Below are 18,688 nucleotides of genomic sequence, written 5' to 3' on the forward strand. Positions count from 1 at the left end.
TTAAAACGAAGTCCAATTACAATTTTTTGAGTAAATTTAATACCAACCTGAACAGCTTCAGTTTTGGTATTATCCGTTGAAGAATGGGTATGAAAATCATTAATCGTCGGTAAACTTTCAGAAATTAAATTTTGCTTGCCTGCAGCAATGCTTGCATAGTGGGGCGTGTTTAAAAAATTAGAATTCGACGAACTGCTCGTTACCCTCGGTGAGAGGTAGGGGCAAAATTTGTTCGTTGATTGTGGTGGGTATGAATTGCTCGACCGGCAGATGATTGCGGATTTTGAGCGTTTGAAATATGTTTACCCGGCGAATCTGGGATCCTATTGGAATTACCTGTTATCAATTTTGCACGGGAATTCAATTTTTTTTTTGCGTGAGGGGCATTCCCAGAAATTGGATTTATGATTGCCCCCACAATTGGCACATTTAAATTTATTGGAATCTTCTCTCACAGGGCAGGCGTCCTTGGCATGAGAGGTTCCACCACAAATCATGCATTTAGCGTCCATGTGGCAATGTTAAGTTCCCTGACCCCACTTTTGGCACTTACGGCACTGAGTGGGATTTTAGAAATTTCCCCCAGGCCTGCGGAAAAGTTCCCATGATGCAGGCCTTTTCCAAACTTTTCATATTATTTAGTTCACTTTTGTTAAAGTGAACTAAATAAAATTCTTGAGAAATACCCCCCTGAGAAGTACCAGAGCGAGATTTCTTTTTTATCTTAATTACTTGGACTGGTGAAAATCCAAGTAATTGAGAAATTTAAATTTAATTCTCATCTAGTGATCTGTCACCCTTCCTGAAATGAAACTTTGATCCCCTGAAGGTAACTCAAAATCTCATTCTTAAAGCTTTGAGCTTGATTGACTGCTCGTAGTTGCTACTCCATTATGACCAGATCAGCTGTTCTTGCACAGGGAACCAACAGATGTTTCCTCGGGACTAGCACACATCTTCAATGTACAAGTATTGGTGATCTCATTTGTTAGGTCATACTGGCGCCTGCCACGTCAGAATGCAAGTCAATGAAGGGACGAGGGAGGAAATGATGCTGCAATCACTCACTCACTGCAAGCCGAATATATCTCTGCACTTGCCACGAGTTCATGCGGAATTTGTTGGAATTTCTGGGTTAGGTTGGAGAGGCAGAATTCCGTCTTGGTTAACGAGCTGCCAATGTGATAGATAGGAGAAGGTAACTGATGGAATTTCTAATTGGATGTAGGAAACGAGCTCTATAAGTTCATTTCCAATTCTAGCAGATTACTGTTAGAATACTCAAGTTGAAGGTATAGGAATAGTAATGGAAACGGTTTGGAAGTCCATTTCCAGTTCTAGCGATTGCTAGAACATGAGAAATATAAAGAAAGATACAAAGAAGGAGAATGGAACGGACCTGGGATTGAACCCATGACCTCCTGCGTATGAGGCAGAAGCAGTAGCCATATGACTACCAAGCCCGTGGTAACTCAAGATCTCATTCCTAAATCTTGTAATCTTGTAATATCAACGCACCCTCTGACCGTAGCATATCTGCGTTGTATTTAAATACCGCTGAGCGATACGTCTACCGGGCAACACGTCCGGTGTGCACTGCACTAAGATCTCCTAAGATGCAACCGGACCGAGATCTTACTTAAGGCTACGAAGGGTCCCGTTTCGTTGTGATATGTTGCCATAAAATAGTAATTTATGCACTTGCTTTTATAATCTACGGGAATATTTAAATTTACTAGGGGAAGTGCACCGGTTTTGGCCAACTTAGTGCCTAATTAGGCCAACGCTGAAAAATACATATTTTTCCAAAATAATCGATCAGTTAAAAGCAGCGTTGAATCGTGAGGGATATATCTCTTGTTGGAACTAATAAAACCCTCCCGAAGGATTTTATTTTTGGAGTTATTTGCAAAATTGGCCAAATTAGAAACATGGCCAAAACCGGTACAGTTCCCCTAATGATATTGATTATTCACGATGTAAGTCAATTCATTCGCCTATCAGATTAGAACGAGCTCAGTGCAATTAAAATATAAACGCAATGATATCTGCAATTCACAGAGGATGCTGGGATTGTCCTTGAAGTAATCTCGTTCTAAACACAGACTTCCTGTATTGACGGTGGTTGTCGTGGTTGTAGGCAGTGTTGTAAAATGTCATTTGCATTCGTTTAAATAATTTTCCCAGAACTTTTTCCAGAAGGTAGATATCGATTCATGATGTATGACGAACTTATAGCGCTTAAATGTGCCTACAACTTTGTCTAACAAGACATTGCTGTAAATATGTTATCTGGGGCGTGGGAGGCAAAATGTCATTCAAATGACATTATGTCAAATGACACGTGACATTTTGGAGAGTTTTCACTCTCCAGCCTCAGATGTTATATTTAGAGCAATGTACCCTTGGACAAAAATATAGCCCTACTCAAGCGTTATGAGTACCGTGCTGTGCCCTTATTCCAATCAGCGCCTAATTCCGTTCACGCAAGACAAAATGATAAATAATAAAGAGTTTTTGTCTACAAACAGCAGAAAAATATCCTTATACTTTTCTATGGTTATGTATGCATGAAATGAAATGAAAACCAGCGTCATTTTTAGCGATTAATAGTGAAAATTTAAACAAAATTTGTTGGTCGTCACTACGAGCGCCATTTTGACTGTTTTCATTAACCCACTTGCTAAGAACGTCTGTCATAATATTTAAGCATTTTTGAGTGAAAATTTGTCCTGGATTTCAAACACAGCAGCATAACAAGACAAAACAGGTAACATTATAGCGTATTACCACAGATAACAGATATTGAGGCTAGCATCCCATACGTGTGTAAACATCCGCAACCGTTAATTCAAATGTATTTTAAATTGGGACCGCGTTTGGCAATCGATTGGAGATGGCGCAAGGATCATTGTTATTGAAAACGCAGCCCGATTGCGGCTGTCAAATGCATTGGCTGCGTTCGACGGTTGTAATTCAGCTGCATCCTTAGGTACTGCCGCAATCAGTTGAGTAGATGGCAGTAGTGAGCCAACGTATATCAATTCAAAAGTTCACACGGGATTTTCAATAACATTTGTTCTAGCTTCAATATCTGTTATCTGTGGTATTACCAAATTGTTGCCTGTATTTTCCCGATAGAAAATGCTGAAAAGTGAAAAATATCTTGACCGGAATAAGGGTACCTCTAAATCTACTCGTTCCTCGTTTGGAGGATGGATTCCGAAAGTTCTGTGTTTTATAATCTAATCTATGAGCAAGAAAAGGTACATCGTACATGAAGCCATATGAGTGGTGAATGGTGAACATTTGAAATTCTATCCCGCAAGCAGGCAGACCGAAAGGAATTCCGTTAACGACAGGTTATGGGACCTTTTTCAACTCGTGCCGGGAAAATACAGTTTTTTCAGTTAATGATTTAATGATGATTTATAAAGTGAATGCTGGACAATGTTAAGAAAGGGTTTCCGGAGAAAACGGACAGTTTTAAACAGCACAATCCATAATTGCGGCGTTCTTGTTTAAACGCTTTATCCGGAAATTTCTTGGCGAATTTCTATAAAAAAAAACACTGCCCTCTCTGAGCTGTAAATAAGGTTATGTTTTACCGAAATTCGTGAATACTTCGTAGAAGTAGGGTTATCCGGTACTATAAAGAACAGGAACTTTCAAGAATATTCAATTTCAACGAAACAGTGGTACGAACAAACAGAGACATTGTTTTGGAAGGTTCAGGTCAGAATTAAAGGTCTAGTATCCAGGCTCTAGTCAAAATTACGTTGAGGATAAGGTGTAAAAATCCGATAAGGAATAGTATCTGGCCTTCTCTGTGGTACCTGATGCAACTGGGCAGCTAGCATCAATGTTCATGTTGAATATATCTCGAATGGTAAGTGAAACAAACGAAAAAACAGTCGACTTGGCTATACTAAGGAAATATCTTTCATTGTATTTTAAATTTGGAAGGAAATTACATTTTAAGCTTTTTATTTGCAATATTATAGTAAATGAAAAGATGGATTTGTGAGAAAAATGATGCCTGGTATTAGCATCTTCAAGAAATCAAATGTTTTTCGGGTGATTGGAATTAGGAACACGAATGAACGGAATTAGGAACAATGCCATTTCAGATGATTGGAATTAGGACCACATAATTGGTCAATTTTGTGTTCACTTTTGGAGGCTAAGTCTATGAATGCATCCCAACATATTTTATTTTCAATTGTATATAGCAAATGACACTATGTAGCGAAATTGCAACTTCAAAATACTAAACGGGTATTTTTTAGAGCTTTTAGACATAGCACATTGTCTTAGGTGAACGGAATAAGGGCACAGCACGGTACATCTAAAATTATGGAATAAATTTGGCTTCTAAAGAAAGTTGTGGACAAATTAGTCAAATGACATGCAGATGACATTTTACAAGCCTGGTAGTAGGTAGTATTAGTTATGAATACCACTGCTGATACCGGAACTATGAGATTTTCTTGAAGTAAATTCTTCATCATTGGTCGTCTGGAAAGAGGTAGATAAAAGAATCGGGCCGCTTTCACTCGCCGGCCCGCAAAAAATTAGTAAGTAATTAATCTTACTACAAAGACAAAAATACAGTTCTTATAATTCTGCCTTATTAATGGTTATCATACATGCATATCTGCTATTTAACTTAACTAAAAACATATCCTCAATGAATCGCCTGCTTTGAGCGTGCTTACAGCGGCACACTAAGAGTTAACTTTCTGAAATCAGTATGGCGAAAGGCATCTAAAGTTCGATTTCTCAAAATTATGCACCTTCATCGAAAAAATATTCTGTAGGCGTAGTAGCGGACACCTTCCTACACAACTGGTATAAAATAGTTTTTCGTGAAAAGTTCCTACTTTTGAGAAATCACGCCTTAGATGCCTTAGAGTTAAACCCTGATTACCTCACATTATACTGGCCCGTTTGGAGTCATCCAGTGGCTCTTGGTCTTAACATTCGTTTTCTTTTTAAATTCTACAACATTTCATCACGCTTACCCCCCATATTAGTCATATGTACAACGAATGCTTGACTATTACTATACTAAGTATAGTAAAAGACCGGAAGTAATCATGGGGCCAGCCACTACCAACTCAAAATCTCATTCCTAAAGCCAGAAAACTCGGCAACAGATACCACAATTGGCGGAATCCTTTGCTTTTTCGCATGGATCGAATCACCTGGGATAGAGGTAGATTCGATTTGCTCAATTTCATCATCAATCAAATCGAACTGATTGCTCAGTTCGATAGGAGAAGAATTATTTTGAATGTTAGAGTTAGAGGAACATCTGAAACCTCCAGCTTCCTTCTATTTTTACGCGTTTTGGTAGGACAGTCTTGAAACCTTGTTTCTTAGAAGGAAGTGGAGAATTCAGAGACTCCCCCTTTCTCTTTTGTTTTTATTAATGCTCATTGCTTAGCGTGGAGACGTGACCTTCTAAAAGGTGTCCCTGCTGGATTACCACCGCTTGTCGGAATTTAACTTCCGCAAACGGGTTTAACGTAAAACGAAGGCACGGGTCCTTGCAAAGATCGTAACGGGATCAGTGGGTACAAATAGCGCTGAGAAGCACTGTTCAAATTAAAATAGCTTCGGGTAGTATTAAAAACTTCCTTCTGCAAAGAGAGAAAAGAACCGCACAGTACGAAAGCACGATGCGGTCTGATATAATCACCATCACCTTTGTCTTTACCGTCACCAGAACCATTTTTATCAACTTTATGATTTTATAGAAGTCGATTTGAAAGCGAGCGGAGGGCAATATTTGTGATGGCACATATCACATGACCTTCCTTCTGCCAAGCTCCCGTATGAAGGGGGAGGGAAGAATATCAGTGTGGAAGCTGATATATCTCCACTGGCCAGTGCCATCACAAATATTACCCTCCGCTCGCTTTCAAATCGACTTCTATAAAATCATTCTTCATGCCTGCCATATCCTAACGGAACTATCAATTCTATACTTTCGCCTCTAATTCTATCATGAACATGTACGTCTAAGTTTGGAAGATGATATTAGCATTTCTATATCATTACCTAAAACTAAATTTAAAATATGTACATGAATTAGGCACACCTAAATTGCGGCTAGTACAGAGACTACCGTCAGATCGCACAATACCGTCGCGTGCGAAGAGAGTATTAAACGTGAGTTTATTGACAACATTATTGTACATGAAACATACATCCTATATTTAACCTATAGGATTTTATAACCCATCCTGTCGTAAACTTCAGGTTAATAAAAATGGAAATTGTCTCCAATAAACGGTGTCGTCAACAAATATTATCATTACAATTCAAAATTAGTTGTTCATTATTACGCTGCAATGAAAAAAAATGAGCAAAATCCTTAAATTTTCCCTTAAATTTAACAATTTGCAAATTATTCACCTCACCCGTAAGATTGTCGTTCAATCCATTAAGACAAAACAAGCAACCATGCGTTCACCATTATTTTACATGCAATTGAGTCATTTTACACCACCATTCGGGCGTTTTGCCCCACGCCTATTTTTAGAACTTTGACTTATTTAAAATGCATTAGAAAGTCATAAAAACCTTGTTGTTTTACATAAGAGATTTAGTTTTGTTGTTTTTTTGTTCGATACTGTTGTTTATATAAAAATTTATATGAAAACATCGAAAAAGCCTTAGGGGTGCAGTTTGGACCGTTCTACCCTATATGTTGAATTATGTTTGATTGGTTTTTGAAAAGATTGTTTTTGTTCAAGAAAAAAACACGTGGTCATAGCGGGTGAGGGGAGGGAAGAGGGATTCAGCAACGACCGTGAAAAACCACATGCGGAAGCGGGATTTCAGAATCATAAAAAAACATGGTTTCTGAATGGCCCATTGGAGTAGCATTTTAGTAACGACTGCTAATCACCCCAGTAGTGGTCGTTCGTGATCTTTCGCGGATTCAGCTTCGCCTGCAAAGGACCTCTTCAGTAGAATTTCTCCAAATCGGATAGGTCTGGCTTCACGTGGATCAGAGACGTGTAGAGATCTCTGAAGCTGAGCCAGTAGTTGATGCTGACATCGAAACTCTGCAGCTGGTATGGTGGCAGGCGAATGTTGTCCATACCACCATGTTATTGATGACTAGTCCGATCCAAATAGTTGATTGGGCTTCGTGAAAATACAGTACCGCTCGTGTCAATCCCTGCCAATCGTATTACACACTAGACTCGGCTTTCACGTGGAGGAAACGTGCCGCATAAAAATAGCGTAAAAACCGCGAAAATCCCAAAACACGCCTAAAAAACTGCGTAAATCTTGAAATTCTGGCGAAAAAATCGCGTAAAAAGCGACCCTTGTAAAAATGGCTTCAGTGTGTACTATTTCGGGTATCTCCCTTAATTTATCGAACTGAGTCGTTTGTTATATAACACTATATGTATCCGGGCCTCCTACAAAAAGATTGTTTTTGGAGCGAACATATAGCTTTTACGTAGCTTAGTATACGAGACGCATTCCTTCTAAATTCCTTTTCCTAACAGTCACTCTCAGCTAAGATAACCAATGAATCAATTGTAATACTCCATCATAAATGTTTCTTCAAATCTAGTCGAAAGTAAGGTACAATTTTCCTTATTAGTTATCCTTTCATCACTTGATTGAATTTTATTCTCGACTTTGGTATCTCTTATAACCATCCATACTCTTCAAATCTCTTTCTCTCTACTTTCATCTTTTCCACTAGTCTAGCAAAACATTTTTGGATGCCTTCACAAGTTCAGTTCTAACTGAAAAGTTATGAGTTTTATACAAACAAGCATTTGCTTTTTTTTGAGACTGTTCAGTTTGTATCAATGGGTAAATTGTTCTTATGTATCGTTTATTCTACTTCTAAAGTAATACAACACTAGCCGTTCGATAAGTGTAAAGCATTTTACATACCAAATGCAAACAAAATGCATTCAAGTGCAGTTAAAAGGCCTTGCAGTTACCGAATGTCTACTGTAATCGTCTTTGTAATCATAATAACCATTATGTGTTGTGTTGGGTGTTCGTGTGCAATCGTATTATAGCAGTGTAGTGTAGTTAGTTTCTTCATTCTATTTTGTAGTGCGTTTGCACTGCCAACTTGGTAAATCCTCTCAAATGCATCCATGTTAACCTGGCTACTCTCAGTAGCTTCGTTATGTTGTCTCGTTTGTATTTAAATAGAGTTTTTGTTTTATATATTTGATAAATTTCTTTGTATCCTACTTACAAGTTGATTACAATCAACGAGAAATCGCCTAAGAACACGACACGCGATCCGGTACCATTTCACTGGGTCTCGTAGTTGTGTCAAACGTATGCAACGTAAAGCTTGTTTAAACCCATGTTATTATCTTTTGATTTGCTGTATTACTGTCTGTTCTGATTCTGTTAGTGCCTGTACTTAGGAAAAAAGTTCTGAAATTTGAGTTTGCTCTAATCTGCCATGTAAAAGGAACACATTTTGGTTGTTTTGATGTAAGTGTTGTTTCCGAGTGCTACGAAATTAGTTAGGTCCTAGACACAATAAAAAGCGTAAAGTGCGTGTACACTCGCGTCCATAATCTCAAAATATTTGTTCTATACAACAATGGTTCGATTTGTAAAAAGATTTTCATTTTTGTTGCATTCTATTTAGGCAATAACAACAGTAAAGACGCGAAAAATTATGTTGAGGAAATTTTAATAGTTTAGATGTCTATTCGATCTAGGGTTACTAAATACTTCAGTGTGCATGCGTTTATCATCTCATTGGAATCACTGTTCATTTTTTCTATAGCTTCACATATTCAAAAGTTTACCTAAATGAATATAATTTATTTATAATTCATATCAATTGATTTAGAGAAACTCTCTTGCCTAAGAAAACAAGGGAAGAGGAATATATTTCTTCTACATCTGCTACGCTTTCATTTGATTTGATTCGCTTTAATCATTAGTCGATTCTTTTAAATTATATTTTAACTAGATAAACAGTAGTTTTGTTTGGTTTTTCCACGCTCTCTCACGCACTTATAACCGATTATCAAATATTAATTACTAAACTACACGGTTTAATAGCATTCCCTAAATAATATTACGGCGCTTCTAATTCGATTTAAGTTAGTTATCAGCTAAAAGAAAACAAACACAGAAACAAAACCTTACACAAGAAACGAACGAAACGGAAAGGTCACAAAAACTAAAACATTGCACCCCCTCGCCGGGAACCGTACCTCTATGCGGCCAAAAGATTCCGAATGTTTTTCGGTGTGTTCTCCTCGTTCAGGTGTTTGGTGGTGTACCGCAGGGCGTTGAGCAGGGGTTCGGCTTTGACGGCGGGCTGGGCTTGCAGTAACCGGACGCACCCTTTGACGTCGACGTGAGCACCGCGGGCGAACGCTCCCACCGGGTGAACGTGATCGTAAAGTATCACGAGCCCGACCATGACCCGCAGTAGCAGAAGGTGCGTTTCTTCCCGTTCGATTTGAGCCAAAAGTTTACTGTAATGGAAGATTAGAATTTAAATTTTAGTTTGAGGTACAGAGTAAACCACGAGGAACAAAAGTGTTACATTGGCGCCCAAAAACCTTAACCAAAGCGCTGTTACTTGTTTGTCATAGGGTTCAACCTTTGCAATTTTGCACACAATCAACAAAAGGGGGGTCTTCCACGAAAGGCTGAATCTCATAAGGCTGAAAAAGTAAAAATCTCACATAAGGCAGAAATAGCAAAATGCTGAAACTCGAAAGGCGTGATAACGAATAGGGGCACAAAATAAAATGATCCGCAACCTTCTTGCAACTTCTTGTTGTCTTTCAATTTTTTTACGGAATTCTTATTTTTTAGTACACAGCTCAAAAAATGATGAGGCAACATAGAAAGGAACAAGACTTTATTGTTCTTGGTTCTTGTATTTGATTTTTTTCTTGCCAAGATTACTTTCTTATTTTTTTTATTCTTTATTCTCTCTTCTTCCTTCTTCTTTTTCTTTCTTTATTCTACCTTCTTCCTACTTCCTTCTCCTTCTTTTTTATTCCATTTTTTTCTTCTTTCTTCTTTAGCACTTCCTAGTTCCTCTTACTGTTTCTTTCTTGCTTCTTCTTTCTACCTTTCTTCTTAGTTCTTCCTCCATAGTTCTTTCTTCTTAATTCCTCCTTCCTATTTCCTTCTGCCTTCTTCTGCCTTCCTTGTTCCTTCTTTCTTCTTCCTGCTTCTTTTTTCTGGTATCTTCTTCCTTCATTTTCTTTGTTCTTGTTCGTCCTTCTTCATTTATTCATTTTGTTTTCTTATTTTTTCCTTCTCCTTGTTTTTTCTTCTTCTTTCTTCCTTCTTTCATTACCTTGTTTTCCTTCCCTTTTGTTTCTTTCATTATTACTTTTTCTATATTCTTTCTTCATTTTACCTTCTTTCTTCTTTCAACCTTTTTTCCTTTTATTTCTTTCGTTCTTTCTTCTTCTTATTTCTTTTATTCCTTCTTCCTTGTCCCTTGTTTCTTCATCTTTCTTTCTTGTTTCGTTCTGTTTTCTTCTACCTTCATTTTCCTTCCTTTTTCCCTTTGCCCTCTTCTTTCTTTTACCTTCTTCCTTTTCTTTTTTCTTCATTCTTAATCCTTCTTCTTTCTTCCATATTTATCCTTCCTTGTTATTCCTTCTTCCATTTTAATCTTACTTTTTCCTTGCTCTTTCTTCTATGTTTTTCTTCAATCTTCCATATTAATTCTTCCGTCTTCTCTCTCCCTTCTTTCATTTTCTTCTTACTTTTTTTTCTGTCTTCCTTCTTCCTTATTTCTTCTTGCTTCATTATTATTCTTTCTTCCATCTTTATCTTACTTTTCCCTTCTTCTATGTTCTTTCTTCAATCTTTCATCTTTCTTCCTTCTCCCTTCTTCCGTCTTCATTCTCTCTTCTTCCGTCTTCTTCCTTCTTCTTTCCTCTTTCCTTCTTCTCTGTCCAATTTTTATTCTTTATTCTTTATTCTTCTTTATTATTTATTCATCATTCTCTATTCTTCTTTATTTATCATTCTCTATTCTTTGCTCATTATTCACTATCCAACCACTCAACATAGTTGGTACAACATATCGTATGGTTGGGATTCATTTCATCCCATCAATTTCAGCCTTTCGATACATTTCAGCCTTCTGATACTTTCAGCCTTTTGAGTTCAGCCTTATGTGTTTCAGCCTTTCGTAGGACACCCGCAAAGGGAGCATAGTTTCCATTATGTAGGTATGCATAAATTGAGTTTTCAGACACAGGCATTTTAGGGTTTGTTGCTTGCCATTGGATCAAGCTACGATTAGGACGCTAGTTCAAATTCGGGTTATCAAATTTTTGTATTGTTAATATTAGTATACATAGTAGTTAGGTTATCAAATTCAAATATGCCAGCGCCTCGTCAAGGCCATATTGATAAATTTAATTCAATTTTCAATTAATTACCACAAAAAATAAACTAATAAAACTAAAGCTGAAGGGGCCAGTCGGCCCAAAATTAAAATTAAATAAACTACATAGCTAAATAACTTACGGGTTCTCGAGCATCCGCAGGCACACCTTCGCCATCGTGCCGAGCGTTTCCGTCGTGTTGTCCACGTTGTCGGAGTTGTCTTGCACGAACTTGGACGTCGCTTCGCTGAGCACCTTGAGCATGGGGGTGGCGTGTGCGTAGAACAGTGACATCCGGTTGGCTAGCTCGGTGGTGACGATCAGGTCGTTGCTGTGGTCTAACCGCTGCCGGCTGGCAATCCGCCGGTAGTAGCTGAAATCGTTCTGAATGGCGGGGGTTTTCATCTGGAAATGCGAAATTTTCGTGAATGACTTGGACCGTGGAATTAAATTTACTGTTTAGAACATTTACTTTATATTCGTCAAATTTGAGCACAAACTCTAAAATTTCGGCCAACTGTTTGACGAGGGCTTGTTGCGTTTCCAGGTGCTGGGTGGGATTGAGCCGACCACCGACCAACTGTCCGAGAAGCACCGGCACTATCCGTTCCAGTTCGAGTGAGTGTTCGTAGCATCGCTTTAGTTTCTCCACCAACGGTATGACTATGTTCCATGCCTTTTCCTGACACTCGGGCGTTGGGTCTGCGATGGCTTCGCGTATTTCTTTACCGGCACCCTGCGGAAGAGGGAACAAGAGTGGGGGAGAATAAACATGAGTAACGGTGTGGTGCATTATCAGTCTGTCGGCGACAGCCGCAACGTTATCTGCCGGCGTGCATACAATTATCTGTCAATTACAATCTGTTGGCTGGAAAGTTTATAAAAATAAAGATCCTCATCTCTGTTGTCGTCTATTGTGTCTTGCAATGTGCATAAATTGAGGCAGTTGTAGTAATGTCAACTATTTTATCATTTCAAATATGTCACACTCTTGACAATGAAATGTATACATTATATATATACATTCATAGGGGAAAGTGGGGTAAGATCGCCATATGGGGCAAGACAGCCAACGTTAAGTGTGACTTATGTGAGCATTATATTCACATTATTATTACGAGGAATGATTAACAATAATGTAAAAGGGCTATACAACTGAAAAACGCGCTTTGACAACCTCACTTGTTCTTGTAATATTGATTTGAAGATGGTTTAGTTGAAATTCGATTTTGCTTATAATTTTGTGGTTACATTATTTAAGGATGGAAGCCTAAATTACTGATTTTTTAGCACAAATTGATATTCACCTAGGCATTTATATAACTATAGCCTATCTACAATAATAATTTGAGGAGATTCACAGTCATAATGCTCGATAGGATATAAATCTTTGTATATATGTCGGCTTGGGGCGGTATTGCCAACTGTATTAGAAACAAGGTCATCTCCAGGATTAAGAGTCGCCTAACCCTCAAATGCATTTTAAAAATGATTTCTGCCTGAATCAGAGATGATTTAGAATAACGAATATAGTTTTAATCGTAAAAATCAGCTTTTGGCAAATTTTGATATTGTCGTAGAGCCAGTGGTCAACAAATCAACATGGAATTCGACATTTTCAAGCGGAACATCATTTGTACATAATCCATAGAAGTGCAGGAAAAGAGTCCCCTGTTCTAAATAAATTTAGCATTTTTTTTTAATATAATTTTTAGGCCTTGCTCGCCTTGCCCCGAGGGGGTGGTCATATCACCCCATATGGTAAATATATGCATCATAAAAACACCTTTTTTAAAACCAATTTATAAGATACTGAAACGTCATTAATCAGTGTATATTGATACTTATGTCAAAGAAGGGTCATCATGAAGGTGTTTCATGGACAAATCAGCAGATTTTGAAAGAGTGTCACTATTTTACAAGGGTTGCCGCTTAGGGTGGCCATCTTGCCCCACTTTCCCCTATATGAAAAAATGTCTTTCTTTCTGTACAAAAAAGACCATGGTGTAACCTTTCTTGAAGTTTCCAAGACTGAAATGCCATTTCAGGTGATTGTTTTGTTACGCCATTAATTTTGATAGTAAATGTAAATAATCACACAAGAACATTTTTCTTATATAAAAATAAAACCCCCCATCGAATTTCGCTAAAATTAATTGAGTTAAAAATAATTGTGGTAGCCGGATTGTGATCGATCATCTATCATCGCTCAAATCTAGCAGCACGGCAAAAAATAGTTCATGTGCCGTCAAGTGGGAGCTCTCTCAATCCTCAATCAGTAGTGAAATGAAGTGAAAGAGGTCGCAACAGGTCAAAGAGTTACAAGTCGGTACAGTGACCGTGAATATTCCGACCTTGTGTGCATGGTACCGAGAGTGAACTAAACCCGGACTTAATTCCTCTTAAAGTGTGTGCACACGAACGCTATTCAGTGGTCTGCCGAAGGTCGTCCGTCACCAAACGACCCCTAGTCCTCCAGGCGGGGGTGAGAGTGAACCAAAGATCCCGAATCCGTGAACAAGCGTAGCCGAATAGCAGTATTTCCCGGCGGTTTTAGTGCCGTAAATCGTCTCTGGCCGATTGTGAACCGGCGCCATTGCCAACCAAGGAGACCTCGTGGTGGCGATATCAAGAACAGCAGCAGCATCGACGAGCAAAAAAGTGAGTCCATTTCCCCACGAAAGGTACATAGAAAAGTTAATAAAATCTAGTTTCAAATTAATCAATTTCTAGTTTCAGCTCAAATTCTTCACGGCGGTTGCAAAGAGGTACAGGTAAGTCTCCACTAGTGCGATTGATCGACCCTGAGATAAAGAAAAGAGATAAACTAGCTCGGGACGTGCGGACGTCCATGCCAAAGACACATGGGCGTCATCGGCCGTAACAATGGTAAAACGTTGACTACACATCATAGTGGCTAGAGCTATTTCTGATAACAAAACCCTGATTAATTCACCCAGCGGAACTGGTGCCTAACTCGTGCGTTATAAAAATGTATTTTGGCCATAACTTTCGAGCACATAGTTTGATCTGGACAATTTTTAATAGGAAGCGATGGACAGGATTCCTCGTCAAATGCAACTTATTGCGAGCAAATTGAGTAAGGATAAGTGCATATGAACGAACATACATATACACACAAACAAAAATCTCCTTAATTCTTCGAATTGAGTTGATTGGCATATGGTCGGCCCTCCGGGCTTCCTATCAAAACTACAACTACAGAAAATGTAACAGTTTGTTGCAAATTTTGCCAATTGTATCATAATAATTGTTGAATGCTAAAAGGAATGTCGAGTCATTTTATCGCAGACTTTCCGCTTCATTTGAAGTAAGATTAGGAAACATTTATATGATTGATATCTGCATGCAACTCATTCTACATCACGCTACAAAGATCGCTCATCTGTCGGCCGGGCGTGATGCGATACTTTTGCGCACTTGACCAAGGTCATTTCCATACAAGTCACACTCATTTTGCGGTTGTGTTTCGCTACCAGTCAGGCCCCTCGGGGAGCGGCAGCAGCTGATTCCCGGTAAACCGGCATGACACCCATTTGCGCAGTTGCTTCGCCACCTACTAAATAGCGCAGGAGAATAGCGGTATATTCTCGTTCTGCCTTTACACCCATCGAGCGATGCTTCGCGGACGACACCGTACTAAAAACTGGGCATATTTGTTCCACATAAATATTAACTAGGATGATCTAATAAGCATAGTTGGTAGGCAGAGCATCCGTAGGGAGATTCGCCTAAGGCTGGTTGGTCGGTTGACTGCGGATTGTTATTCTAAGTGCTGTTTATGCTTTCAGGGGTAATTAAACCTCAGAGCACTAGCAATGATGGGGAGTCGTGTGTGGTACATTCAACAAGGAGCAATGAACGAATGGGAAACTGGTTAGAGTAGTAGGGGGTGAACAAAAATGTTAAAGTTCAGGTATAAAATGGCTGGGCATCCTTTATCACCTCTATTACTAGTTAAGGTATCTCCAATACATTTTTAGAATTAAATCGTCCAAATGCTATGCTATTTTATAGTTTCCTTAGCGTAGTTTATCTTAGCTTAGACCGACTGACTGTGTATGTCAATTCTACTACTCTGTGCTGTAATTGATCAGAACGATCCGAACTGAACTGGCATCCTACAATTCAAGTAAATAATTAGAGGCTTCGTATCTTACTTCAGCGTGTCATTCGGCGAGCAGCAAGCCATGACTCGTTCTCTTCTTGTCCGATCTCCGTGGTGTGCACACTCAATCACGGTGAGCCGCTGCCGGTCCTTCCATTTGAAGCGACACATTTTGGCAATCCTTTTATTTTTGGATTGATTTTATAAGGTAAGTTAAATTTAAGTACTCATATGTGAGGAATAAAATGTTTTGGAAAATGGAAAATAACAAAGCAAATAAAAAGGTGGAAAATAACCGCCGGAAAATGGTTAGAGGTTTAGATGCTCAGAATATGCGTTTGAAAGTCCACTGGAGAATGGTTTGTTGTTTGGCATGCAACATGGCGTGACGGCCGGAAATGGTTTACGACCTGGAAAATCCCATAGTGGGTCCTCTGAGCATTAATTGAGATAATTATAAATTTAGTTTTAGATTCATACACCACGGCATAAGTAAACAGTTAAGTTAGATATGATATAAGGAAATCTGAGAGATATGACAAACTGTCATATGATACAAAGTTGTTTGAGAGGCCATATACATTATCTTGAAGATCAGTTTATTTTAGTACCGTTTTTAATGGGACAGTCCCGTTTTTTCATTGATTCTTGCAAAATGAAATTTTTTAGGCAGGAACCTTAAACCAAATACAAAGAAAGTGGACGAAACCTATCAAAAAAGTGTGGGATGTTATGTTATTTCTGTTGATTTTCAAAGAAAGCTAGTTCCCGTACTGAGGGTCGTGGGTTCGAGTCCCATCGAAAGAAAAGTGGTTACCTCCAATACATTTTTCAAATCAATATCTTCCACATAATGTACATATTCACATATGAGTTTTCAGAACATTGTAAATTATTGTCCAAGTCGGGTGGTTTAATCCCCGGAATATAGGCAATTAACTTTGATTGAACTAGTCGGGATTAGTTTTACTTTTGGTGACAAAATTGCATGAGTCCACCCGTTTTAGAAACACATGGGAATAAAATCAATGGACAAGATTCCCGATGTGTGAGGCTACTTTAAGCGTCATTTAAATCAATTTCGATCAAAAAGTACTGAATTTGTTTATACTGAATTGATTAGATTTTACATTCAAGCACATGCGCCAACCATATTCATAGAAATAATTAAAATTACATTTTATCAATGCTCTTTTCTTGCTGAGATTCTTGTAATTCTTATCCGTAGATTTTCCCTCATTATATTCATGAAAAAAGGTTTTAACACGAAAAAGTTGAGTCAAGTACGAGACACTGAAGACGGCCTTACTGTTGAGGTCGAAATACGTATCTGTCAAGATACAATTAAGTGGTGGAATTCAATGGGATTGTATAAACTCGTCTTTTGACAAACGAAAAATATATAATCCTACCCTATCATTTTTTTCGCATATGCCTTGTGACAGTAGAGTGGCCCAAGCTTATATGGAAAAAGTGAAAAGTCTGGAATTTCAAACCTTGCACCCTTAAATGACAGTTTGGGGGTACCAGAATCTCCCCTGAAAATTTCAGCTCATTCGGTCCAGTGGTTGGCGTGCGCAAATGGCTCAAAGTTTGTATGGGAAAAGTGATCCAAATGTATGGGGAAATGCTTCGGAACTCTCATCTCCAATCAGTTGTGCAGAAAGGTCTCAATACACTTTGGGTTTGTTCAAAAACCCTTGGTAAAAGATGGGGCCTAAAACCAAGTATGATCATGTGGATATATAAAACCATTGTCCGTCCCAGGACAACTTACGCTTCCCTTGTCTGGTGGCCTAAAACTAATGAGGCTGCTGCAAGGGCTAAGCTCAACAAAATCCAACGCACCGCTTGCATAGCCATCACTGGTGCAGTTCGTAGTACACCCACTTTGGCCCTAGACGCAATGCTTCACCTGCCCCGGTTAGATCAATTCATAAAGCTGGAAGCGGAAAAAAGTGCTCTAAGGTTAAAGAGAACAAAAACACTCACTGCTGTCGGGAGACCTTACGTGTAACCTCAGCATATTAAATGAATTTGCCATAAATCCCGCAATAGGAATTTGTAGTGACTGGATGGAAACGGTAGTCAATTATGACTTACCTTACGATGTGTTCATTCCTTCCCGCCAGGAGTGGGAAGGAGATGGACCCAGCGTTCCAACAGGCTCTATAAATTTATTCACAGATGGTTCGAAAATGAATAATCTGACAGGATCCGGAATCTATGGCCCTACAACAAAAATTTCTGTCCACTTAGGACAGTGGCCCACAGTATTTCAGGCGGAAATATATGCAATATTAGAATGCGTGTTATTATGCCTGAGGAGAAAATATAGATTTGCAAAAATATGTATTTTCTCTGACAGCCAAGCGGCACTTAAGTCGCTTAATAACTACACTTGTAACTCAAAGCTAGTGTGGGAATGCATTCTGGCTTTGAAAAACTTATCCATACGCAATCGAGTCTACCTATATTGGATCCCAGGACATACGGGTCTAGAGGGAAACGAGATTGCTGATGAGCTAGCCAGGAATGGATCTAATGAAAGGTTCATTGGCCCTGAGCCCTTCTGCGGGATCTCAGACTGCTCTGTAAAAATGGAACTGAACAAATATATGGTCAGTCAAATCACATCAAACTGGAATGCACTTCCCCATACGAGCCAATCCAAAAGGCTCGTAACGATTAACCCTAAGAAAACCCAACAACTATTAGGTCTCAACAAAAGGGATCTCAACATCTACACCGGTCTAATAACTGGACACTGCCCCTGCAGATACCATCTACAAAAGATCGGAGCAATCCAAACCTCAAATTGCCGCTTCTGTGACGAGGAGAGAGAAACATCAGAACACATCCTCTGCTATTGCAGTGCACTCACCCAACGTAGGTTCAAAGTTCTCAGCAAGCCCTTTTAGGGCCTGCTGACATATGGATCTTATCCCCCAAGGACGTGGTTGGCTTCATAAAGCTAGTCTCGCCAGAATGGGGGAGTCACATACTGTAACTCAGGATCTCTATTCATCAATAATAGATGGTCTTGAGTTCAGACTTGCGTATTTCACAGTAAAAGGGTATATCACAATAGTCCTAAAATCTGGACGCAGTGATCTTCACCCGACAAACGAGAAAAAAAAATGGGGAAACGCAATCGTTTCAGTTTTTTGCT

General features: G+C 38.8%; 1 protein-coding gene across 1 annotated transcript in view; it reads right to left on the reverse strand.

Annotated features, from left to right (window-relative positions):
* Positions 1–7,617: 7,617 nt before the first annotated feature.
* LOC134208727 (CYFIP-related Rac1 interactor B) overlaps positions 7,618–18,688 on the reverse strand; it is a 110,306-nt gene continuing 99,235 nt past the window's right edge. Inside the window, exons 2-4 of the mRNA XM_062684565.1 lie at positions 11,860–12,123; positions 11,530–11,792; positions 7,618–9,500 (exon numbers count right to left, since the gene is read on the reverse strand). Of these exons, the coding sequence (XP_062540549.1) occupies positions 9,236–9,500; positions 11,530–11,792; positions 11,860–12,123 (792 nt within the window). The 3' untranslated portion in view covers positions 7,618–9,235. The remainder of the gene's footprint in view (positions 9,501–11,529; positions 11,793–11,859; positions 12,124–18,688) is intronic.

This window comes from Armigeres subalbatus, chromosome 2 (assembly GCF_024139115.2).
Source record: "Armigeres subalbatus isolate Guangzhou_Male chromosome 2, GZ_Asu_2, whole genome shotgun sequence".
Classification (NCBI taxonomy): Eukaryota; Metazoa; Arthropoda; class Insecta; order Diptera; family Culicidae; genus Armigeres; species Armigeres subalbatus.